At 37.0% G+C, this 26121-nt stretch overlaps 1 protein-coding gene across 4 annotated transcripts; it reads left to right on the top strand.

Annotated features, from left to right (window-relative positions):
- The first annotated feature begins 249 nt into the window (after nt 1–249).
- On the top strand, nt 250–25859 carry LOC122089948 (myosin-1-like). 4 transcript variants are annotated; one of them, XM_042659727.1, is made up of 25 exons: nt 251–514; nt 597–905; nt 1184–1706; nt 5957–6064; nt 6157–6300; nt 6400–6550; nt 8564–8591; nt 9477–9642; nt 9785–9848; nt 9956–9969; nt 10060–10144; nt 11453–11556; nt 11668–11806; nt 15283–15401; nt 15789–15941; nt 16033–16122; nt 17524–17601; nt 18114–18272; nt 19027–19233; nt 19685–19890; nt 20004–20139; nt 21331–21460; nt 21941–22087; nt 23872–23951; nt 24876–25859. In XM_042659727.1, exons 3-25 carry the CDS (start codon nt 1302–1304, stop codon nt 25551–25553), a joined length of 3591 nt encoding a protein of 1196 aa, XP_042515661.1. In that variant the 5' UTR covers nt 251–514; nt 597–905; nt 1184–1301; the 3' UTR covers nt 25554–25859. The 4 variants fall into 4 exon arrangements, with proteins under 4 accessions (XP_042515662.1, XP_042515661.1, XP_042515660.1 ...); XM_042659728.1 differs by having other exon boundaries at nt 250–514; nt 597–1706; nt 5960–6064; XM_042659726.1 differs by having other exon boundaries at nt 597–1706.
- The last annotated feature ends 262 nt before the right edge of the window (nt 25860–26121 follow it).

Genomic DNA, 26121 nt, shown 5'->3' with positions numbered 1-26121 from the left:
ATCAACATTGATTGAGAGTTTTAAAACCTTGTTACGAACCTGCCGGTTGGTAGACCGTCGTTGTTAGCTCCCGGAGTTAGGGGTACCGAAACTATTCTTTTGACATTAATAATCTAGGGGTATTATAGTCAATTTAAAAAATTTGCAAGCATCGTTTAAATTTAAAATTTAATTGAATATTTGAATTTGTTTCTTGGTTTGTAAAACCCTGTTTTTCAAAACCGAGATTCTGACTTAATTTCATTTTCTAAGTGTGAAAAAAAAAAAAAAAAAAGAAGGGAAAAGAAAAGCAAAGCAAAAGTTGCTTCGTCTCTCCAGTCTCCGCACGCTTTGGATTTTCTACGAATTTATTCTCAGAAAGGAAAAATCTATGGTTCCTTTATGAATCTCTGGAAACTCCCAGTTTTGAGATTGGATTTTTGAGAGGAGTAAGACCTTCAGGCGATGCGTCTCTGAAAATTTTCTGCAAAATTTTGGAGCTTTTCTCTCCCGGTTTTTATAGGTTTTGGGGGAGGTGAGAAGATCGAGATTTATGTGGAGTTCCGAGGATTCTGTTCTGTTTTTGTCTTTTTGACATTTTTTTGATCTTGTTGCAGAAGTAGATCAGTCGGAGCTCTGAAAGGATTTACGCATTTGTGAAGTTGCAAGAGTCGCTCTGCTGGAATTATTCTGGTGTTTTTTTGAGCTTCTGATTGTTTTTTTAGGATTCTTCAGCGAGTACTTGAAGTCGATCAGTTGAGGATTGGAAGTCTGAGTGTTTCTTGGGGATCGTTTAGTGGAGGAAATCATCAGAAGTTTTGAGCTTTCAAGCGTGCTCTGTGATTAAAAGATCATTTGCATCTGAAAAGGAGATTATAGAAGCTTGGTCTCTCTACTTGAAGATCAGTTCAGATGAAAGAATTGAGGTACTGATTCGTTTCAGTAAAGTTACTAAGGAATCAATGAAGGTCGATATCCAAAGTCCAAACAGGGCAAAAAGTGAAACTCCAGCGCTTCGATCCATTTTCGAGTCTCCGACCTTGAGTTATCTGCTGTTTTTCTTTGCCATTTCTCCAGTTGATAAGTTCCAGTGTCAGAATTATTATTTTCATACATTTATGGACCATAGCTTCTTCTGAATTGTTTCGTTTCATATATTTCTTTGTCATTGAGGAACGAAGAGAAACTGTGTTTTGTTTCACAGTTTACGGTCCCGGCGATTGAGTTAGACTGGAAGAGATAGGTGGCCACAGGGAACTTTTTAAAGCTTGATAAGTCACTTTGACGAAAAGCGAGCATTTTGTCCTCTCAAATTTTATCTGATGGCGCCGGTTGAGAAGGACACATCAGGATCACGAACCTCTTCAAGGAAAATGCCGAAGAAGCCGCCCATAAAAGGCCGAGTTCCACCTTCATTGAAGTCAATCCGATCAATGCCTCATGATATCAGGATTGGAGAGAAGTCTCATACTACGAGTAAAAAAATTTCTTCTGTCATTCCTGAGAACAACGATCGTGTTGATGAGGTTGTGGAATCCTTAGATAAAATGGAGCAGAGCAATGAGGAATCTCCCTACAGTAGTAAAACCGTTTCTTTGGAAGAGACTGAGAGGCCTTTTGAAGGTGATGAAAACTTGGATTCTGCGACTTCTTCTCTGCCTACACACTCGCCATCCCATAGCGATTCCAGGTGGAGTGACACTAACGTTTATGCTGCTGCGAAGAAGGTATTTTGTGACCCCTGTTAAGGTTATGCTTTTGCATTTTAGTGTTGGTTGGAAGCGTTGCTTCTTCTCTATTCCCTGATTATAGCCTAGTTCTAGATGCATCATGGTTGATTTCTCATCCAAGGGAAGATAGGCTGGCTTATTTGAAGGAATTATACGTTTATTATGCGAATGCTTTTTTTATTTTATTTTTTCACGCTGATATTCCCTCTGTTTTCTAAAATTCCGGGCCTTGCTATGTCCTGAGATTGAAACTAGTTCATGTCTATAGTTGCTGCATACTTCTAATTTGGATCTAATGCTTTTTACGGGGGCCTCTATTTTCTTTTAATACCCAAGAAAATGTCAACTTTTCCATTAGCTCTCTCTCTCTCTATACTGTTTCTTTCTTTCGGATATATGGATAGTGGTGATTTTCATTATCTGTCTGTCCATGTAACTTCTAAGTAGCAAATAGGCACATGAAATTGGAGGATTAGAGGAAGAAGGATGGGTGCAGCATTTGTTCTTGAGAGTTTTCCTTGTATTGGAAGTTGAATAACAGATGTGCACACGGTGCAAATGGTTCTTTGTTACCCTTACATCTCTTACGTTATCTGTCTAAACCTGAAATACAAGGAGAAGAAAAAACTTGGCCACAGTTTCATATTTTGGCAGGGATAGACTAAATCATCAATGCATGATATATATATATATATATATATAATGAAAAAAAAAAAAATGAACTCTCACTTCTGAATCTGTACTAGCACTGAGGAAAATGTGACCCTTCTAGTAACCTATAGGGCTTACTTTGTACCAAAATAATCACCTGGGAGTTGTATAAAATACTCATCATCACCTGTACCTGAGATAGCTTTGACCTAGGATAAAAGTTTCCGTTACTTATATGACAATGTTACTGTCTCCATCATCCCTCCTCCTCTTTCCGTTGCTTTAATATTGTTCGACTTCAATTCTTGCAAAAGATTGTCTCTTTCCAGTCATTTAGGGTTGAATCTCCCAATGGCTAGAAACCATCTGCTGCACCCAAACATGATATGGGGCCAGATGAATCCAAAACATTAACAATTAAAATGGGTTTCTAGAACTTAGTGATCTTGCAAATGCTTAAGCTAGAAAACTGTTAAGTTTGTCTCGAATTCTTGACCTATTTTGAAGATTGACCTGTTCCGACATATTTTGGTGGTGACCCGAATGGGAAGTTTTCTAAGATTAGTGCTGGGCTCCGGGCTTGGGGTAGCCCCCTCAGTATGGTTCGACCGGATTGACCGTGACCCGATGGGTCGACCCGCGACTTGGAGTATATAATGTATTGTTGTCTTATTGAGAAAGTCATTGTATTTTGGGGGTTTTTTTTGAGCTAGGGTTTCAGGGCGAGTTTTTTTGCCTTTGCTTGGGTGTAATCTCTCTTCTGCATAGTGAAACATCTTCTTCTTCGCCCGAGGACGTAGCACACCACACCAGTGTGTGAACCTTGTTAATTCTCTATGTTGTGCGGATCTATTACCTGTTTATTTTCGTTGTTTTCTTGGTGTTTGCTCTAACAAAAACACATACCAATGTGGCTGAAATTCAATATTATTTGTTTCTTGTAAATAGATGAATTTTAATTCCAGTACTTCTACTGTTTTACACTCGAAATGAACCAAAAAGGGGGAGGGAGGGGGACATGCTGACTATCTTCTAGTGGCAGTCATCCTTAAGAAGTAGCTTCTCTGGAAATCCCCAACTTAGATTTAGAAGAGCAATTAGGAGTTCATTTTAAGCATAAAATGGGGAATGGCTCATTGGGTCACCAATAAATACAAAATTTGAGTGCCTTTTCCGTCTTTGGCCAGCAAAAGTGAAAGACGATAGGGCTGTCCACAATCGAACAATTATCATGTGGCATGTCTGGAAAATCAAGTACCAAGAAAATGTTTGAAAAATCCAACAACCTGAACAAGTCATATCACACCACTGATATGGTTGACAATGAATCACATTGCTGATCTATTATCATTCTATTCCAACAACAATACAGGGTGGAATAGTGCTCCTGTTGTAGTGGCTAAAGCTTAATTATGCTGTCTACAGCTATCGGAATATCACACCATTTGTGTAACATCTAATGATTTTTGTCGACTTTTTGAAGGTGTCAATGATGACTAGTAATGCCTATGGGTTGTTGTACCACAAGCCTGGGATCAAATCCCACCTTCAGCTTCCGTTCCTCTAACTTAACTAACCATCCCCCCTCCCCTCAAAAAAAAAAAGGGGGGGGGGGGGGAGAAGAAAGCCAGCTAGAATCAGCCTTAATGGCAATGCCAAAAACCAACATTTATGGAGCCAGTCGCCGATGCATGCTCCACCACCGGTATCATACTAATGGACCTTTTGGGTTGGTTCATTGCCTACAGAACTTGTGCCTACAGATATGCTACATTATTGCAATTGAAATATAGGCATTAATAGGAGTCCAGCTCTTTTTTGGTCTCTGCCTTTCAAAGAGAAAAATAACTGAAGGAAATGGGTGAGAATTGTACACCATCTGCCAGTGCATCTGCTGAACCATCTGAGCAAATCCGTCTCATCATTGCTCATAGCAGATGTCTCCTTAACCATGCTGTCAATTCATTGGCTCAAGGAACACAGTTCCAATTCTATCTTCATTGCCATCTAGGTTCTATTGCCTACGTTCTCCTAGAAGTGAGTTGTTATGTGTCTCTTTTGATTAATAAAACTTGCTTGAGAAGGATTTTTCACCCGGGGGGGAGGGTTGTTAGGTCGTGAAATAAGAATTTAATCCTCATTCAAATGAATTTAGGATAAGGAGGCTTTTAACTATGCTGCCATATTAAACCAGTTCATGTACTCTAATGAAATAATTGTTGTACCAGTGCAAGAAGGATGAAACAGTATACAAACAACAACAAAAACAAACCAGCCTTATCCTAACTAAATGGGGTTGGCTACATGGATTTGTAAGGATGTAAAAAAAAAAAAGTGATAGAAGTAAAAAGAAAGAGACATAGCACTTCCACATAAACATCCCACCTAAAAGGGTTAGCTACACGGATCTTTGCCCTCCAAACAGATCTGTTTGAGGTCCTACTAGGGTCAAGGCCTAAACTTTGCATGTCTTTCCTTGCTACTTTTCTTGTAGTCATTTTAGGTATACCCCTAGCACTTTTAGCTTGTTCCATCTGGACATGATCACTCTTCCTTGCTGGTGCATCTACTGGTCTCCATTGAACATGGCCAAACCACCTCATACGGTTTTCACAGAGCTTGTTTTGGATCTGTGCAACTAACTCCCAGATCAGCTCTGATACAGTCATTCTTTACTTTTATCTCTCCTAGTTTTACAGTACATTTATCTCAATATCCTCATCTTTGCTACACCCAACTTATCTATATCATTCTTCTTGATTGCTCAACATTCCGCCCCATATATTATAGCCGGTCTTATGATTGTTTTGTAGAATTTTTCTTTAAGTTTTATAGGAATGCGTTGGTACACAACACTCTAGAGGTACCTCTCCACTTCATCCATCCTACTTTAACTCTCTGGGATATTCGTCTTCTACCCTTCTTGTTTATGTTTGACCTCAGATATCTAAAACAATCACTTTGTGGTATCTCACTCTACAAGTTTCACTACTTTGTTATCTGGCCTGGTGTGACTAAAGTTATAGTGTCAAATGCATGTGTCAAAATAGAGTACATAATGTGTTCACAATCATTAACCTAGGAAGGGAATCTGATATTTATTTCTTTTGAGCAGCTCAATCTGCCTCTCTCTCTCTCTCTCTCTCTCTCCTTCTAACATACACCTTTCTATTTATTACCCTTACTTGGTAAGGAGCCTATTCTACTGACTTGAACTTAAGGATGGAGGTAGTAAGGGGAAATATTAACTAAGAAGTTGAAGCTATTCCTGGATTTATGATTAATAAACTTCTTTGTCTCTCTCTCGTATATTACTTTCAACTGAGTTCTAGACAGAAGAAAAAATAACCATTATTATTGTTCTTTTAAGATAGCCTTATCTTTGATAGGAATTAATTCAATTGAGAGTTAAACACCAAAATGATTGTGCTGTTCTCAATTATCCTCTTGTGGATATCTATACTACTAATAGTTTCTTGCAGTTTCTCTCATTAGATTGGCAAGGTGCTTTCTTTGAGAAATGATGCTTTTTATTAACATAATATGCATATTGTAGTTTGATTCCAATACCTACATGCTGAAGTTTTTTGTCTCAGAAGAAGCAGCATCAATCTTGGTGTCAACTTCCAAATGGCGACTGGGCTCTGGGGAAGATTTTGTCAACTTCAGGGGTTGAATGTGTTATTTCGCTTCCTGAGGGGAGGGTAAGTGACAATCTGTAAATCAGGAATTTGGAAGGGTTTCTGCATTAATATCCAATATTCATGTTAATCCACCTATTTATTCTCAATTTCAGGTTTTGAATGTCAATACTGAAAGCCTGTTACCAGCAAATCCTGATATCCTTGATGGTGTAGATGATCTAATGCAGCTTAGTTATTTAAACGAGCCATCAGTATTATACAACCTTCAATATAGATACTCTCAGGACATGATATATGTGAGTGTTTTCTTTGGTGTTAGATTTCTTCCCATATTTGCTTCTTTAACATTTCATCCTTTCCAAGTCCTTGAAGTATTATATCTGTGTGAAATGTAGACTAAAGCAGGACCAGTGTTGGTTGCGATCAATCCCTTCAAGGAAGTTCCCTTGTATGGAAATGATTGTATTGAAGCGTATAGGCGTAAATCTATTGAAAGTCCACATGTGTATGTGATTGCAGATACAGCCATCCGTGAGATGATACGAGGTGGTTTAACTTCTACATAAATCAATGATATTGTCTTTTTCATGCTAAAACTTCATTTGCTACTCCCTTGTCCCACAAAGACTGTTTGGCTTGGAGTTTTTTAATGTCTCAATTTGTTTGTCCATTAGATTAGAATATTAAATGCTTTTCAATTTTTCTTCTTCATTTTACCCTTAACATGTAGAGATAATAATGCTACCACTATGAATTTAATTATTAAAGAGGGATAGAGGAAGGCAAATTTAAAGTATTTAAAGTCAATTTGTAAAGGGTAACTTTGGAAGATTAGTGAAAAATACTTATGTGATTAATGCAACAACAACAACACCAGCAGCAACAACAATAAACTCAGCCTTATCCTAACTAAATGAGTTAGCTACATGGATCCTAGCCCTGCAAACAGCTCTATTCGAGGTCATACTGGGTTTAGACCCTAAACTATGCATTTCTTTCCTCACTATTTCTCCTAGGTTATTTTAGTCCTACCCTGAGCTCTTTTTCCATAGTTATCATGGCGGCGGGTGCTGCCTTGGTGTCCAGGTTCTTTTCTAGGGGCCTGGACAACTGTTGCCTTATTGCAGTGCATGTCACCTTATGTTTTGGTACTTATTTATGCCAAATATCATTTAACTAAATGTTTTTATATTTGTTATTTTATTTACTTAAATATTATTCATAAATAATCAAATACCCCCAATTTGAATCCAATAAGCATAGTTTAAAAATCAAATTCGAAAAGGATAAAAACTCAACCCCCTAGTCTAAGAATAAAAATTGGATTTTTGGTTGTAGGGGCGATTTCAAATGCTAGGGTTTTCTCAATTCTGAAAATTACACAAATCTTGTCATGGTAAAACATTGCTAAAAACCAAAAGTCCGGTAAAATAATCTTTTGTTTTGATGTCCATAAAATTATTTTCATTTAGGTGATTTTAACAGCATTCACACACTTTAAAATAAGTTTAATAAGAACATGACTATGTCAATGCAACTCAGATTTAAGTAATTTTAGATTTGTTGGAAAACTGGTTTTGTGCTATACCTAATACAAAAAGTCTTATGTAAAAATAAAATCATTTGACCTATCAAACTTATTAGAACATTTCTCTAATTGTTGATTTTTATGACTTGATGTGACTTAATGTTGATTTTTTATTTCGTGATGCGGCTTAATGTTGATTTCTTACGACTTGATGTGGCTTTATGATTTTTTAGTTTACTCACTTTGTTGATTTGTTTTTCTGATGAATATCTTGCATTGGTGTGATTCTTTAATATTTATTTAGCCTATAGCTAGAATTATATAATTTTAATATGCTATTTGTGCCAAGTAAAATGGTTATATAAAAAAAGAACACTACAACGTTTTGTTCGCCAAGGCAGTGACTTGCGACTGCCTAATCGCCAAGGCAGTTAGGCAGCACCTCAAACGCCTTGATCGCCTTGCCGCTTTGGTAACTGTGGTTCATTCAATCTGAATCAGATCACTCCTCCATACTGGTGCATCCCAAGGCTTTTGTTGAACATTATTATGCCTAGACAACTTTCTCAGAACTTATCATGTATTGGGACAAACTCCCAGATCAGCTCTAACATGGTTATTCCTTATTTCATTCTTCTTAGTTTTGCGGCACATCCATCTCAATTCTCAACATCCTCATCTTTGCTACACTTAATATATCTATATGATATGCCCAATATTCTGCCCCATACATCATAGCCGGTCATACAATAGTCCTATAGAATTTCCTTTTAATCTTTAAAGTAATACCTCAATTACATAACACTCCGTACACACCTCTTCATTTCATCCATCCCACTTTAATGCAATAAGTGGGGTAAATCAAAATTGACAATCTCTGTGGGATGGATGGAGTATATGTTTGTCAATGTTTCTCTCCTTTTTAGAACTGACAAATCACTATAGACATGACATCTTTCACTTATTTATTTAACACCTTCTAATTTGTTTTGCATGTATCTCTGCTGATGGTCCTTGCATCTCTTTTGCAGATGAAGTCAACCAATCAATAATTATAAGGTTGGTATGAGACTGTGTTCTATTATATCGTAGTCAAATAGTCATTACATATATCTCTTTTCATGACACAAGCAGTTATTAGATGCTTATGACACAGATTTTTTTTTTTCTTCTTGTAAATCATCTGAGAAATTTGTTATATTTTGAAGATAAAACAGTGTTAGGGATCTGTTGCTGACTGTCCAAAGTGTGCAATGTGCATGCTTTAGTCTTCTTCCTAAAGCTCCTGCAATGTGTTCTTTTGGCTAGTCCCTAAACTCTTAAATGGTTTGCTCTTCTTGTTATTACCTATTTTCTACCATTCTGTACATTTAAGTCACCTATTTTTTGGTCTTCACATAATCGTTTGATGATGTACCACTTAGGATGTGACATTTTGCCTGTCTTCAGTGTGTCATTCGAGCTATCTTAAATTCCTTGATTTTTCAGGTCTTCGGTCTCTTCTTTATTTTGTTTTAACCTGTACATATCTGGAATATTATTGGACAATTGCTCTATAAATGGAAGTGCATACGATTTGTTGATGAAAATGATTATGCTTTCTTGTTTCTCTTTTATGTTAAATTAGAAATTATACTATGGATTCCTAAAAAGCTATGTGCCATTATCTTTGAAGGAGAGTTCTTATTCTTTTGAAAGTATAGTTTCTTTCATATTTATATATTTATTTATTTGTATATCTACTATGTCATTGAGGATGCATTGCACTTGATCGTTATCAAGTTCTTTCCCTTGTTGCTACTTTTGCATGCACAAGATAAAACATTTCTATGATCAATACTAAGAAGTTTATTCAATTTCTTTGTTGAATTATTGGCTTTGATCTTTTACTTCTGTACATCTCATTCAATTCTTTCTTTGACTCCTGTTCATCTGTTCTCTCAGTGGTGAAAGTGGAGCTGGTAAAACTGAAACAGCAAAGATAGCAATGCAATATTTGGCTGCACTTGGAGGTGGTAGTGGAATAGAATATGAAATACTGAAGACTAATCCCATATTGGAAGCATTTGGTAATGCAAAAACATCAAGAAATGACAACTCAAGTCGTTTTGTAAGCTCTCTGTTCCTTTTGATGGATTCAGAAGTATATTTTGTATTGATTGTCAACTTGAAGTCTTAATATGCTAGATGCTTTTTTGGAATGACCATTCCAAATTTGTGCTCTTAATATCTTTTTGGTGGATATGCTACAGGGTAAGCTAATTGAAATTCACTTTAGTGAAACTGGTAAAATCTCTGGTGCTAAAATTCAGACATGTAAGATCACTTGCTTTGATCATGAGCTTGCCCTACCATTGCTTCTTTCCTTTATGACCTGACCCTTTTGTTTTCCTCCTGCCAACGTGGTTCTCAACTCTTTGCAGTTTTACTTGAAAAGGTATTTGCTTTCCACTTTCTTAAAGCCTTGTTTTGTTATCTGATTTTTTAAGGATCAGTTAGTAAATTGGATTATCTGTCTTATGAGCAGTCAAGGGTGGTCCAATGTGCAGAGGGAGAAAGATCATACCATATATTTTATCAGCTTTGTACTGGAGCTCCACGAGCACTTAGAGGTATTCAATGTCCTCTATGTTGGCTAGAGTGTTTCCCATAATATTATCTTAAACTTTCTGCATCAGGAAACAATTTGTAAATGTTAATTGTTATTTTGCGAGTGGGCAAGCCTGTGGCACAACGATTAAGTTGCACTATTGCAACATGTTGGTCACAGGTTCAAAACATGGAAACACTCTCCTGTGAAGCAGGGGGGTAAGGCTGCATTCATTTGCCCCTTCCAGACTCTGCAGTAGTGGGAGCCTCGTTCACTGAATTGGTCTTTTAATTGTTATTTTGTTGCAAAATCCTGACCTCACATTAATTCTTGAACTGTCTTTCAAGTTAAGCAAGGTGATATTACAGATTCACTGTTGAAAACATGCTACAGTCTGTTCTACTAAGCTGACATTTCCTGCTTCTGTCAAGATGTGTCTTCTCATTCTTAGATGTAAGCATATGTTGAGGACTGACTATGATATTCATGTATATTCTAATTGTATCAACACCTTAGGGGTAGCACTAAGCCACTAATAGTTATGCAAGGGTAAGTTGGTTGATATTATTAAGTCATTTGCAATACATCTCTACGAACTTAGTGGTAGCACTAAGCCACTAATAGTTATACAGGGGTAAGTTGGTTGATATGATTCAGTCATTTGCATCAAAAACCAAATGCTGAAATAGTGAAGAATGCTATGATGCAAGTCTGATATTCCAATTGTTGAGAAGTCCAAAAGAGATATAGATTGGTTAGTGAGCAAACAACTCCTATAGTTGACAGCGAGTATGTTGGGATAAGGCTTTTTTTTTTCAAGTTTTTCTGAAAATCACAAAATCTCAGACATGATAGTGTATCATTTACATTTCAATTACGATGTAGCACACCTTGTCTGAAGGTTCTGAAGTGTAATAGGATAATGTTACTACAGTTTTGTATGCTTACAAATTCAGAATCACCAATGCTGTAATGAGTGGGATTGTTGATGGATTTGTGACTGAATTTTTAGATCTTTAGGCTGAAACAAGACCAATCACCGGAGTCTGAAATTATCTGCTAACTTTTGTTGTCCAAGAATAGATTAACCTCTAATTCACCACCCCCTCCCCATGTCGAAACACTTTCAAGATACATGTGTCTCGTAATGTAGTCTGTCTACCCTTGTGTCATTGTTGAAACTAATGTTGAGTGACATGAATGTTTGGATATGTTAGAAAATTTGAAATCTGTATCTGATACAGTAAGATTTCTTTTGCTTTTCATGTGTACTTTAATCACATTAATTAACTGCCCCCCCCCCCCTCCCCCTTTTTATGTTGAATCACAGAGAAGTTGAATTTAAAGAATGCAAATGAGTACAAATATTTGAGCCAGAGCAGTTGCTTTTCTATTTCTGGGGTTGATGATGCTGAAAGATTTCGCATTGTTACGGTACTTAAAATAATGTTCTATGTCTTATTGGATTGAACTTAAGCAAAAGTAATTTTGGTCTCCTTATCTCTGTGTGGTGTTGTGCTCAATGTCCTTCTATTCCTATTTCAGGAAGCTATGGATATTGTTCATATTAGCAAAGAGGATCAGCATACTGTTTTTGCGATGCTTGCTGCTGTTTTGTGGTTGGGCAACATCTCTTTTAATGTGATTGATAATGAAAACCATGTGGTAGCTGCTGTAGATGAAGGTAAAAATCGTTAAAGCTAGAATGAGCTTGTCTTAAGGTTACGATAGTTGATTGTTATCCCTCTTTTAATGTGCTATAATCTTTATTTGTGTTTGCTGATTTGAATAGTTGTTATAGGGTTCCAGGTGGGTGTGATTCCTTACACTTCTGAAGGTTAAAAGGGCTTGGGATGGTTGATGAGGTCGAAAATAAAGCCTGGTTTTGGAGGACCATAGATAGAGAACATCTCACTCTGCTTTCATGATTGACTCTGTCTATTAAAAGTTGAAAACAAAAATTCTGGCATGTCTGTTTTCATTAATTAATGGGATGAAACTTGGATAATAGTTTACAGTTTGGCCCTTCCTCACTTAATGATGAGAACAGGCCTGATAGCCCTCCCACACTTAATGATGAGAACAATCCTGATAATGTGTTTATAACGTGAAGTTGGTGTCAGTCTTATTATTAGTTTTCCATCACACATCTTTGAAGCAAATACTTTGTTGCATCTTCTAGAGTCTTTTCTTTGTTTGGATGTCCTGGTCTTCAACTGGGAGTCTGGGACTCAGGTCAACCAGGGGCTAGAATGAACCCCAGTATGGAATGAACACCAAAATACTATATGGTGTACCAAAGAACATGAATCCAAACTGCATTGCATTCGCTACCATGCTCCTTCCGATAGATATGTGAATATTCTTCTAGAGACAACTCCTAGGATTGAATATAGTTAACGACTATTCTCTAGATTCCTAGGAAGTCTAAGATGTTCTACAGAAAACTGCTTAGAAGACCAAGGCTAAAGGTTAAACCATAACTCTCTTCACACTACTTTCTATGAGCTGTAGAAAATCATTTGCTCAAAGTTGAAGAATTGTGCCTGAATCCTTGACAGGCTGCACTTGCCTTGGACCAAGGGCCTGATTTAATAGAAATTGGGTTAGGCTTGTCCCCACAATTAAGTGTTGTGTTGGCTCAGCAGCATCCATGGCTCATGACTAGTTAATCAACTTGACTACTGAGTTCTCCACTGCAATAAAGTGAAGTTGGTTAATTTATAATGGGAGGTTGACTGACCATTTTCAATTTAGTTGCTAGATATCCTCTAAAAAAAATTATATATGTCAGGGATATATATCTCCCCCACCCATCCACACACCCAAAAAAAAAAAAAAAAATTCCTGATGGGAGTAATGTAAAACAGCCTAAGGTTTTTGATATCTAGCACCTATTACATCCGAACTGTGCTTGGAAGGACTCTATAGGACAGGACAAAGAGGGTAATAGAGAAATGGCGGTTTGTATATGTTAGGTGAAAGCAAAGAATGGAAAAGTTACAGAAGTAAGCTATGGTCCTAGATATGATTTAGGGTACGGTAGAATGTAGGTAGGAAAAAAGAAGCATGATCCTCAAATCCCTGTTTGTTTGACGGAGAAAAGTAGAAAAGGTAAAGGTGGAGTGGGACACTTGTACTTGTTTCTCACAAACATGAGTGTTTTAAAAAGTGGGGTGGGAAACTTACCAGACAAGTTCTTTAAATGCAATTATTGTTATCTGCTGATGTGGCATTCAACTTTTTCTCTCCCCATTCACTTTCAAACTCCTACCAATTTGGCACTATTCATGGGAAAGTTGCTTTTGTGTCTATCTCTCTTCTCTTATTTCCTCTCTTTCCCATAGAATCCCACCCCACCTCCATTTCCACTCTTTCCCACCAAATTCCACCCTACTAAACATTGCATATTCCATTATTTCCTTTCCTTCCCTTTCCTTGTCAACCCAACCCACAACATATGGGACCCACCCTCACTAGTTTCCCACTCCTTTTTATCCTCAAACAAATGGGGCCCAAAGGATAGAAAAGAAGAGGAGGAAGCATTTCCCCCGGTAACATGCTAGACACACGTGAACACATCTCACTTAAACTTGCACTTAACCTTATTCATCAATTCCACAAACTGTGGGGATTATAATGTATTTATGAACCTTTAAAAGAAGGAGGAAAGCAATTAAAATAGAAATTTCTTACAAGACTTGGTGACTCACTTGAGGACAACTAGATAGTAACTAAACTTTCTATAACACATGAACGACCCCCATTACTTGAATTCAAAAACTTATGAAAAATTATAGGCAAAAGGTTTTGTGCACAACCGTGTATATACATGGCCGTGGCTTCAATCGTCGGATGGGGGAGAGAGGGGAGTGTATAATAACATTTCTGTCACCCTACTGGACAAAGCACGTGATACGCCGACCGTTTATGTACAACATAGTTGTCAAGGTGTTGCGTAGGCATCCAGGCGGATTTTCTCGGCCAAGGCAACAGCACGCCTTACTTGAAGCAGGAAAGCTTTGGTCACCTAGGCGTCGCCTAGGCGTCGCCTAGGCATTGTCTTGATCGCCTTTCCCGCCTTGTGTCCTGGGTGGGCACCCTTGTTTATAGATTTTTTTGTTAATATTATTAGAAATAGTCCGTTTCTAACACTATTATCTGTTTGTGCATGCAATATTGTTCAAGTGCATCATATAAAATTCTTGAGTATATAGATTACTTATACTATTCTGCAACTGCCCATTTTCTGTGTTATTGTGTATGTCAATTCATGCTGATTTATGTTTATTGTTTTGGTTTTAAATGATTATGCTTATATGATATATCCTATGTTTTGCTATTACAAATTGGATTTCTCATATTAGGTCATTAATAGCATAATCATATCATATGGCATTGATATGGCTTCTACATTGATACTAGCATATAAATTATATGGGAGAGGTTTCTTTGAGCTAGCAGGGTACACTACACCCTCTCACATTGTTTTTTGTCTTTTAATAATTGTCTCTCTCTGTAAAATAATTAATAAAAGAATAAACTAGAGTGAAGCAATATCTGAAATATAAAACCAGCAACCGAGAAGATGAAAGAAAAGATGAGAAAGAAGGGACTGCCAAGAGTGTATACTCACACAGTCCCCCTGCATATTTTATTTATAATAACAGATTACAACCAGCTTTCCTTCTCAGACTTAGAGAAGGAATCATAACTGCAGCACAACTCAAGACACTTAGCTATACTGGGAAACAACTTCCTAAACTAACCAGGAAACTAACATAACGGAATATGATGCAGGACAGGTTTGGGAAATCTAATACAAGTCTTCCTTTGCAGTACTGCTGCCTTTCTAAATCTTAGGTTTCAACCAAGGTCAAAATTTCCAAAACCTGGTTGAAACCAAGTAATTTTTTCTGGGCTATTGCTAGAAATTTGGGCCGAAATTTCTTTCATACCAGTTTTTGTCTTGGGTTGGGTTTGAAACCACCGAAATGTCTTTGCTGTTATGGTGTTTACTATAACACTGCTAAGAAAGATGCATAACTATAGCACTTGGTTATTCTTTTCTCTTACCTCTTACTTTATTTTTGACATGCATGATGCATAATTTGATGCGTAGTGTTTTCATGCCCCCTTAATTGAAATTTTATTTTTCAGGTCTAAATACTGTTGCTCAATTGATTGGCTGTACTGTTGATGCACTAAGTCTAGCTTTGTCAACTCGCAAAATTAGAGTGGGGAATGAAATTTTTGTCCAAAAGCTCACACTATCTCAGGTAATATAAACTTGATGAAGCAAATCTATGGCTATCTTATTACAGACTTTAAATGGTCTACCAGTTGCCAAACTCCATGTGGAACCATCCAAGGAGTTTGATATTTCACTTGGCAGGTTCCTCATGGAAATCTTTGTACTGAATCCATCATTCCTCCACAATTCTCTACTACATATTATTTCTTGACTTCCAAAGAATATGATAAAATGAATACGACCACCTGACCAGAGTGACATCAAGAGGCAGGTCACACTCCATTGAGTATGTGCCATATTTCCAAATGTGCATTTTGGCAGTCTGTCCTCATGAGTTGTGATGCAGAAAGTCTGGTGTCTTCTGTGCTGTGTTGGACTCATAAAATTCTCTATCCAATTTTGCTTGCTATAGGCAATTGACACAAAAGATGCAATGGCCAAATCAATCTATGCTTGCTTGTTTGAGTGGCTGGTTGACCAAATCAACAAATCACTGGAAGTAGGAAAGCGGCGTACAGGCCGATCCATCAGCATTCTTGACATCTATGGCTTTGAATCATTCGATGTATGTTATTCTTATGCCTGCCTTTTTAATCATTCGATGTATTTAAGGCTTCGAAATATTCCTATTGCTTATTTAACCGTTTTCTTTACAGAAAAATAGTTTTGAGCAGTTCTGCATAAATTATGCAAATGAGAGATTGCAACAGCATTTCAATCGCCACTTATTCAAGTTAGAGCAGGAGGTAAGGGGCATGTATTTTCTTTTGGACAAGGGATATATTAACATGTTATCGTGAGTATGAATGTATCTGGAAATTAGATTTCCTTCAAAATATTCCTGAAAAACTTGATGTGGCTAACTGAAGTGGTTTTGTAATCTTAATTAGCTGTGATACCGTTACTGTGATGCAGCTTTCAACTTCAGGCTTTCTTTCATAGAGTGATGCATAACGGTTCAAATGTATATTTCCCTAGTCCTGTAGGGTCTGGTCTATGAATTTTTTTCCTTAACTTAAATCCTTTTTGTATGCCTAAAATGCAACCTTTTTCTGTGTCATAGTCCTTTCACTTCTTTCCTACTGTATTTTGATATCCACCTTTTAAATACTGGTAATATGGTGATGTAGTTTTGGCTGCATCAGTCAAACTTTATTGCGTATCCTGCTAATGTTATCTCATGTTAAATAATTACAGTAACCCTTTTTATATGATTTTTCAAACAGCAAACACCTCTAGTGCAAAATTATATTTTCATGTAGCCAACTCAGTTCTGTACCGAAAACTAATAAACTTAATTTAACAGTGTAAATACTAGTGGATGCTCTAATACATTATTAGTTAGAAGTGATACTCCCTGTTTATTATAATACTTCCTTCAACACATAAAAATTTAACCTTTCTTCTAATTGATTTACTTAAGAGTATTTTCTCTACTTACAGTACATGATATATTTTGTGCGCATCCCAATACTTTAGGGGCATTAATGGGAGCAGTGACCTTACTACTAGATGGTCTTAGCCAGCCCTATAAGTAGTAGGGTTAGGTATTGTTTTATGTGTTGGTGCCGTTTTAAGGTACTGGGTCCATTATTAGGTTCCGGGTAAGTTTAAGAATACATGAAATTTATGAAAATTTAAGGATGAATGTGTATATCAGTATATGTGATTCATTGTAGCAATTTTCTTATTTTTCTTTGCTTTCCTATTATAAAACTGAGATTTTGATGTTTGGTACCTAATTAAGAGATGTATAAGATACCCAATCAATCGGGTCTAATATCAACTATCATGCATGTTTCTGGACCTCATAAAATCTGAACCTGGTACTTCTGGTGTGGTTCAAGTATGGAATACATGGTCTTGAGTTATTTACACCCTACTCCTCTATCTAGGTTTTGAGGATCAATCAATCAATCCCAGTTAAGATCGCCAGACCTGGAACTGAATCAGATGGGTCTATTATATTTAATACATATGGATCATTCAATCTACTTGCAAGATTGGTTTCTTGCAAAGTGGATTGGACGATGCAACCTGGATTTGATTGGAACCAGATAACAGAGGGTTAACTTTATGAATATCAAGTGTAAAACATAGTTATGAGTTTATTGTTTTTGAACAATAACATAGATTTATTGTCTCAGGAATATATCCAAGATGGCATAGACTGGGCGAAGGTTGAATTTGAAGACAACCAAGACTGCCTAAATCTTTTTGAGAAGGTATGTCATTCATTAATTATTCATGTTAATACAGTTGATAAATTTGTTTGTTGGCATTAGAAGAAAATATTTTACCAAGGAGATATGGTGTTGAAGAGGAAGATGTTCATACTCGAAGTAACAGCCTGAATTGTATTATTTATGTTGAAAACTTCGATTGAACCTAGATTAAAAGTTTCCTTTTTAGAAACTGAACAGTATATAGTATTGGTGTTTTTATTATCTTCCCCCTCACCCCACCACACCTTCACACCAACTTTCAATTCAGTTTGTTAAATAAGATTGCTGCAAACTATCTTCTCTCATAAACAATCAATTTTTGTTCGAAAGGAAATCAGAAGGAAGATTATATAATCAAATTCATAGTTCCACTGCTTTCTTAATATAATAAATTCATAGTTCCACTGCTTACTTTTTGGATATGTTTCCATTGTTATTTGTGTTGAATAAATTTCTTGTCTACTATTAATTTATGATTAAATCTGGAACTGTTTTTCTGATTGTTCATGCAGAAACCATTAGGTTTACTGTCTCTGTTGGATGAGGAGTCTACTTTCCCAAATGGCACTGACTCGACATTTTCTGACAAGCTGAAGCGGCATCTGAACTCTAATTCTTGCTTCAGGGGAGAACGAGGCAGTGCTTTCACAGTCCTCCATTATGCCGGAGAGGTTGTCACTTGTCCACTAACAAACCCTCTTGTTTTGAAGAACATGGAGGGCACTTGTCGTAGAACCTTTAATACAAGTGGCAGTGTTGTGTCACATTGAATTTTGACATGTATGCCATTGTTGGTTTCAATTGGTTATATTAACAGTTATCCAACCTGAATCAGTCCCCCTGGATTGGCAGCAAGTGAACTGAATCATCTCGTGAACTCATCACTCAACTTAAAAATGGATTTACTTGATCCTGTCCTGGGCTTGGATATCCATGTTTCTTGATGCTCTCACGAACCTATACATTATCCATACCTTCGCCATAACTTACTCTGATCATGTTCTAATTGTATGGAATACAGTCTGGCTGAAAAACCATAAGCTTTCTGTGACAAACTGGAAAGTTGTTTTAAAAACAAAAAAAAAATTAAAACTAATGTGAAGATGTGTTCCTAAAAAAATGATGCAACTGGATTTAAAAAAGAAAAGTAACATGAAGATATTTTCCTAACAAAACGATGCAACTGGACTGTTTCTTATTCTTTTTTCTCTTTTGATATCCACACCTCTATGTTATGGTGATGAGCAAGTCCTGAGAGTTAATGCTTCTAACTCTTGTATAGTTGGATGGCACACCCTTGTATGCCCACCTAGTGCACCATGCTGCCTTCTGTGGATCATCTTGTTCTGGGGCATGGGTTTTTGTTTTTGCCCTTCATTTTTCTTGTTACCTAATGATTTGAAGTTTATTTGCTTCTGTACTCAGGTTACATATGATACGACCGGATTCTTGGAGAAGAACAGGGATCTATTGCACTTAGACTCTATTCAGCTTCTGTCATCTTGCACATGTCGACTCCCTCAGATATTTGCATCCAATATGCTTATGCAGTCTGAGAAACCAGTGGTGGGTCCGATACATAAATCAGGTGGAGCAGATTCCCAGAAGTTAAGTGTTGGAACAAAGTTTAAGGTAAAGTATAATTTAGTTTCTTTCTTGTGCCTGGACTCAACTTTAAGGTTTCACATGGTCCATAGTCACTTTATGAAAAAAAGAGAAGTATAACTCAATACCACATGATTCTTCATGTTGCGATTTTCTGTGATGCTTTATGTGTCTACTCTGTGGTTTGAAGTAGCTGTTGTGATTACAATTTTAAAGTGCTTACCGGCAGTTAACATACAAATAGTTGGTAAACATTAACAAAAAACGATAAATAATGGCAATTATTCCATTGACTGCTGTGCAACTTATTATTCTTTTGCCACTTCTTGAGAAAGGTGCCAGCTACTGTAGAGATTGTTTTTTCTATCAGAATTTATGTTCAAAAATTGAAGTTGTAAGTTGAGACCTGTCTTACCGAAATTTAGGGTTCCCATATGCCTTCCTGTGCTTGTTATTTTTAACTTGTATAATTTTTTAGGGTCAACTTTTCCAACTCATGCAACGGCTGGGGACCACAACACCTCACTTCATACGTTGTATCAAGCCCAACAATTTGCAACGTCCTGGAATCTATGAACAGGGGCTTGTATTGCTGCAGCTAAGATGTTGTGGAGTCCTCGAGGTGGTTCGTATATCAAGATCAGGCTACCCTACTAGGATGTCTCACCAAAAATTCGCAAGAAGGTTGCTTTATATTTAGAGCTTCTCTGTTCTTATTGTAATAATTTCTCAAACTATGTATTTTGCAAGAGCCTAAGGTTCCCTGCCCCTGCTGGCTGTTTTTAACCTCACACCAGATACGGTTTTCTTCTTCTGGAGAGTGTTGCTTCTCAAGATCCGCTAAGTGTTTCAGTTGCAATTCTACACCAGTTCAATATTCTGCCGGAGATGTATCAAGTGGGCTACACAAAATTGTTTTTCCGAACAGGACAGGTAGGATAATACTTCATATCCTCTTTGTCCAAACTATTTTTTATTACTTTTATGGGATATGCATTTATATCTCTTGGTTTATGCCATTCATTAGGTTTATCATGGTCGTAGAAAAAAAGAGCAGTTCCATATACATTTTCAACAAAAAACTGATAATATGGTAACATCCTGAGCGAGATGCTAGGCTGGGTTAGGGGGGCCCATGATATTGTGGGTTTGGCTGTACTCTGATTTGTGAATTTTGAATGCTTCTTTGCTTTGTTTAATCTGGCTTCTACAGAATGAAGCCTGACTAATCATACATCATACTAAACCAACACATCCATGCATTTCTGTTTGAGCTGAAACCTAGGAAAAATGTTTTTTATTAGTGTTTTACAAATCTTCTGGATAGAAATGAGCTATAAAATTCAAAATTTGATGCTTTGGGTGATTAATGTAGCTTAGTTTTTTGTTGCTGCTCCATCATCTTCCACTCTTGTTATTATGTGAAACTGAGTTTCATGGGCCCTACCTGGCTAACAGATATGACACTGAGCATGTTGAGAAGTAAATTTCTATTTCTGTCCTTGATCAATCCTATTCATTAGAAAAGGCGAAAAGTATCAAAGAATTTGCATTTTGATAGGGGCCAGGTAAGCAACATTGGCGGTTGTGATTCATCCACAGGGAGGGTCCCTGTGGCTAATTTGAACTGTTGGTTTGATAGATCAACCATATGGTCTGCCTTGTATTAGACTTTTCCCGTATTTTTTGAACTGTTGGAATTTTATATTGCTCCTTTCTGTTTCTATTTTTTTACTTTCTAGCCATGCTTTGACCATATTTTTGCCATGTGTAATATTTCATTTCTATTGAAATTTTACACATGGATAGCATTGGTAGACCTACCTGAGGCTAAAATTTGAGCAACAAATACACTGCCACGTGGCAGTTATAGCCAGCCAACGTTGCCTCTCCTAGCAGAACAGGTGTTCTACCTCCCATTTCTTGAAGAAAAATATCTACTTTCTGTTATTTATGTTTGCCTCATCTGAAAGTCAGAGATCCTTGTATGTGGTTTATGTTATTTGAGCCAGAATTTGGAAGATGTTGAGAAAATGTTCACGTGTCCTTTTATTTAATTTTCCCCACATAAGTCGAATCATATCCACTATATGCTTATGTTATGTTGATTATTTTACTTTATAGATTGGTGTGCTTGAGGATACTAGAAATCGTACTCTCCATGGCATTTTACGGGTCCAGAGCTGCTTCAGAGGTCACCAGGCTCGCTCTTATGTCAAGGAATTCAGAAAAGGAATCTCCACACTGCAGTCATGTTTGTGGCTCCCAACTTTCTGTTGAAACTTTGACAACTATTTAAAAGGAAAGGGATATCTGGGGCCTACAGGATATGAACAGAGGTGTTTTGGCCCAATAACATGCCATATGTTACATTTTTAAAGGATCAGGACCTACTGATAATGAGGTCTCAGGTTATAGACTACATACAGAGTTTTTTTTTAGATGATGTTGACCATCTAATCCGAATATTACCTTCTGGAACCTTGTGAAACTTTATTTAAATTCTCAATGGCTGTCAGAAATAAATGATTAAAAAGAGCATGGTTGGAATCATCCATTCATACTGATCTTTTAAGTGATCCCTTATCATGAAACATATGGCAAGTTATGAGGGTGCCGGACACTTGTAGAATACTTTAACTCAACCCATGCAATGGTCTTTAAATGGAATACTGTTAAGTTTGATTTCTTTATTTCCAGTTTTGGTAATAAATATTCAGCTGTAACCTTGCAGTTGTTCGAGGTGAGAAGAACCGAAAGGAGTATGTGATCTTAGTAAAAAGGCATAGAGCTGCTGTGATTATACAAAAGCAGATAAAAGGCAAAGTTGCTAGGAAAAGTTATATGAATATTCGTGAGGCATCGGTGTTGATACAGTCAGGTAAGATATTTCCTGTATTCTGGGGTAACCGGTAGTTTTCAACGTTTTAAATTCTTGTATGCAAGTACTGCCCAGGTCTTATATTCCCATGATACAGAACTTTCACTATTTCTGGACCAGCATTTTCTTTTAATGATATTTAGTATTGTCGGGTCAATTATGCATTTGTTTTAGGGTAAAACATTGAAAATGTTTGCTAGAGAATTAGGTGATACTGTGTAATTAGATAGACACTTTAACAGTTTCATTGACATATGTTGAATAGCAGTCCTGGTTTGGCACCACTATCCTTTTTATTTCACTGTTTTGGGCCTTGATTAGTGTAATCGAGATGGTGCTTAGCTTTCAACCAAAGGGAGTTTTTCGATCAAGCCAAAAGTGAATTTTTTCTATTGATTTTCAAAGCACTTCCCTGACATGTGGCATTGTCAACTTGGTTTGAGTATTAAGTAATTACATGATGACATGGTCCCAACAAATTTTGAAGCACACCAAACATTTGCATGTGGCAGAAAAGAGGCCAGCAGCTTGCCTTTTTAGTAATATTGTTTAGAATTTTTTTTTTTTGAATATTATTTTATTATATTTAAAAAGAGCATAAATAGTTAGAATATGATATTCCACATGTGATGCTGCCAGCCAACCCTAAATCCCAGATTAGAGACTAATGATTTGATTGGTTGCACCATAGGCCCGGATCTGAGATATGTGCTGAAAAACCAAGAGTTGAAAAGGTTACTGGTGTTTCCAGCAGCTTATGTTGGGGGAAAAAGAGGTATAAAAAAAGGAGAAAAGAGAAAATATATGTGAGACTAACAGAATGAACTAAAAATAGTTTTAAGATGTGAAATCAGAAAGGGAGTGAAACAGAGTAATAGAACATCGGATTCAGAAAACAGAATTGACAGAATGAAGAACTAAAAATAGCTGTCAAATGTGAAATAAAAAAAAAAAAAAAGGCAGTGATAAAGTAGGAATCAGATTCAGAAAACCAATCAGAATATAAAACTAAGTTTAGTTTCATATCTTGCACTTCCTGAATAGCAGGAGATTCCAATCGATGGAGTTTGACATGCTTGTTCTGCAGGTCAGAACCTGAGTAGACTCAGTAGAAGGTAGAAGAGAAGAGAAGAATGTAGCAGTGAAAAGGGATGAGAGAAGAAGAATATCATCCCATAGAGAGATGGTAGTATTAATTAGGATCAAATTAGCACTTAGGAATTGGGGGTTACGCATCTTTTGTAAAATCAGAAGATAAGAACTCTGCTGGACTTAAAAGTTAAAACTCCTGAACTTATCATGACGCCGATTAATAAATAGACTAGGAGGGCCCCACACACTAGAACACTAAATTCATGTACCCCTATGGACTTAACTTTGCACCTTATATTGGATCCGGTACAAATTAAATCACTTAAAACAAAAGCTCATAAACTAGTACTATTAAAATAGGCCCCACTGTTGCCCGTGACTTCATTAACATGTCTCCTATCCATGGGCCATAGGCCAAGCTACCTTGATGTTCTGCCAGGAGTACTTTTACCATATATATATATATATATATATAGAACTGGCTTGGGCGGGGGCTCTGAAGTCATCCTAGGATCAAATATTCAAACAATTAGGTGTTTTTTTCAATATGCCTTTGATTGGATAAAACTTGAGGGCTAAGTTTCAAGAGGTTTATCTTCTTCCAAGGAGTAGATACGAAACTGCTTACTGTATATATTTTAATTTTCCCAAGAAACTTTATATATCTTGACCCTGCTAAACACATTTTGCAGTTATTCGAGGCTGGCTCGTTAGAAGGTGTTCTGGAGATGTCGGTTTACTAGACTCATCCAAGAAATTTGAAGGCATAAAGGTATTATATGCCACTGGTGTTTTACTGCAGTGAACTTTTCTCGGTGACATCCTTGTGGTGCTCCGACCAGCTTTTTGCACTTTTACGATATCTCGTCACTTGATGTCGGCTGGTTTCTCCTGGCTGTGAGTTTTGAACCAAGGATTTAAAACTCACTATTGGAGCTGGGATCTGGCTGTGCCCATCCAGTGCGATCCTGCTTGATCTTTAACCAGCACTGTGTGGTATTGGCAAGCTGATCCACCCAATCCAATCCTGTTATCTGAAACCTTGCTTCGTGTATATATGGCGAAAACTACCTGCTTCAAAAAAAAAAATGTTTTTTTCTTTGGATGGAGAGAGAGGATTCATCATGCCAAAGCAGATATAAAAATATTAATTTCTCGGCCGTATCTGTCTACATAATTTGAACATTGAATATCATTTAGCGAAACAAAGGTTTTGTTTCTTTTATTTCCCCAATATAAGCTGACAAGGCAATAGTTGGTCAGGAAGGCATGCAATTTTCATCCTGTATGTTGTTTCATACGTGAGATGCATTCATATTTATCAACCTGTTCTATTTTTTCTGCATCCTGATACAATCCTCGACCCTATTTTCTTTCCTTGGAAAGGATTTATTGGATGTCAGGATCATCCTGTTGGCATGAATAACTTTGTCCTAGGCTTCATGGTTGTATAAGATGGTAGGATTATCGTATTGGTTTTAGAAAAACATTGTCCTAGTCTCTGGCAAGGGATAAGTTTATAAAATGTAATCATTCGTTGTGTTACCAGCATCCCACAACTTTCACCATATTAATGTTGCCCTTCATCTTTTCCCAGGTTCTTGTAAGAAAAATGGATTACTATACTAATCTCATCTCTTCTTTCCCTTATCAATTGCTCACTTTCATGATGCTAATAGCTTGGATATCCAAACAGGGCTCTGAAGCAGATGAGGTATTGGTAAAGGCATCAGTCCTTGCTGAGCTACAGCGTAGAGTTCTAAAGGCTGAGGCTGCTCTGAGAGAAAAGGAAGAGGAAAATGACATCCTCCACCAACGACTCCAGCAGTATGAGAATCGGTGGTCTGAGTATGAGGTAAAGATGAAGTCAATGGAAGAAGTATGGCAGAAACAGATGAGATCCCTGCAGTCCAGTTTGTCAATTGCAAAGAAAAGTCTTGTGGTTGATGATGCTCCAAGATCATCTGATGCCTCAGCCAGTGCGACTGATGACAGAGATTACAGCTCAGATCTTGGAAGTGATAAGGGACCGGAGAGCAATGGGGTGGGATCTGGTTCACGGTTCTTAGGCAGAGAAATGAGTGCAGGTTTCAGTGTTCTCAATCGGTTGGCAGAAGAATTTGAGCAGCGGACTCAGGTATTTAGTGATGATGCCAAGTTCTTAGTGGAAGTGAAGTCGGGACAGGCAGAGGCTGGTATAGACCCAGACCAAGAATTAAGGAGGTTGAAGATGACTTTTGAATCATGGAAGAAGGATTATGCATCAAGATTACGGGAGACAAAGTCGATACTGCAAAAGCTTGGAAGTGATGCAGCAAGTGCTGACAAAAAAAAGAAATGGTGGGCCAGGAGAAACAGCTCGAGGTTCAGTTAGTTACAATCTACATTTAGGTTATAAAGTATCCCAGTTTGATTGTTTTCCATCAATATAGATTGAAAAGAAAATTTGTTAACATTGTTGCAGCTGAAAGTAGATGGGTACTTTCAGTTGCATTTCAATGCCGAGTGAGTTTATATTGTAAGTGCCTTGTGCTAGTATTCTGTTGAAAGATAACAGATTCTGGTACACGAATCAATGTATTTCTTACCATCTATGTGTGGGATATAGGGTTATTTGAGATGTATCCCATGCTTGCATTAAAGCTTCTATTATAAATGATGACTCTTGTATTTCTTGCTTCGTGATGTAGATCCTGTAAAAACCTTGACAATAAAACTAATTGGCTTAGGCTCATTGTTGTGATGAAAAGGGATGTAAATGGATAGTTGAAAATCCGTATTTGATTCGATTTGCATCCATACTTGTTAATGATACCAGCACCCGAATGGGATTGAAAAATATCCAGATCTGTTTTTTGATAATCCAGAATAAAACTTTCTGATTCAAGGAGATATCTAACTAATATTAAAAATTTAAGGAAAATAAGCCTAGAAGCGAGTGT

This window comes from Macadamia integrifolia, chromosome 9, assembly GCF_013358625.1.
Source record: "Macadamia integrifolia cultivar HAES 741 chromosome 9, SCU_Mint_v3, whole genome shotgun sequence".
NCBI classification, from domain to species: Eukaryota; Viridiplantae; Streptophyta; class Magnoliopsida; order Proteales; family Proteaceae; genus Macadamia; species Macadamia integrifolia.
Note: the sequence above shows the minus strand (reverse complement) of the source record. Positions and strands in the feature narration are given on the sequence as shown.

Bases quoted from the DNA above. Each gene is read 5' to 3' on its own strand.
- LOC122089948 (XM_042659727.1), top strand. From the start codon at position 1,302: ATGGCGCCGGTTGAGAAGGACACATCAGGATCACGAACCTCTTCAAGG. The intron at 9,643-9,784 runs GTAAGCTCTCTG...GATATGCTACAG, and splicing joins ATGACAACTCAAGTCGTTTT to GGTAAGCTAATTGAAATTCA. The intron at 11,807-15,282 runs GTAAAAATCGTT...TTTATTTTTCAG, and splicing joins GGTAGCTGCTGTAGATGAAG to GTCTAAATACTGTTGCTCAA.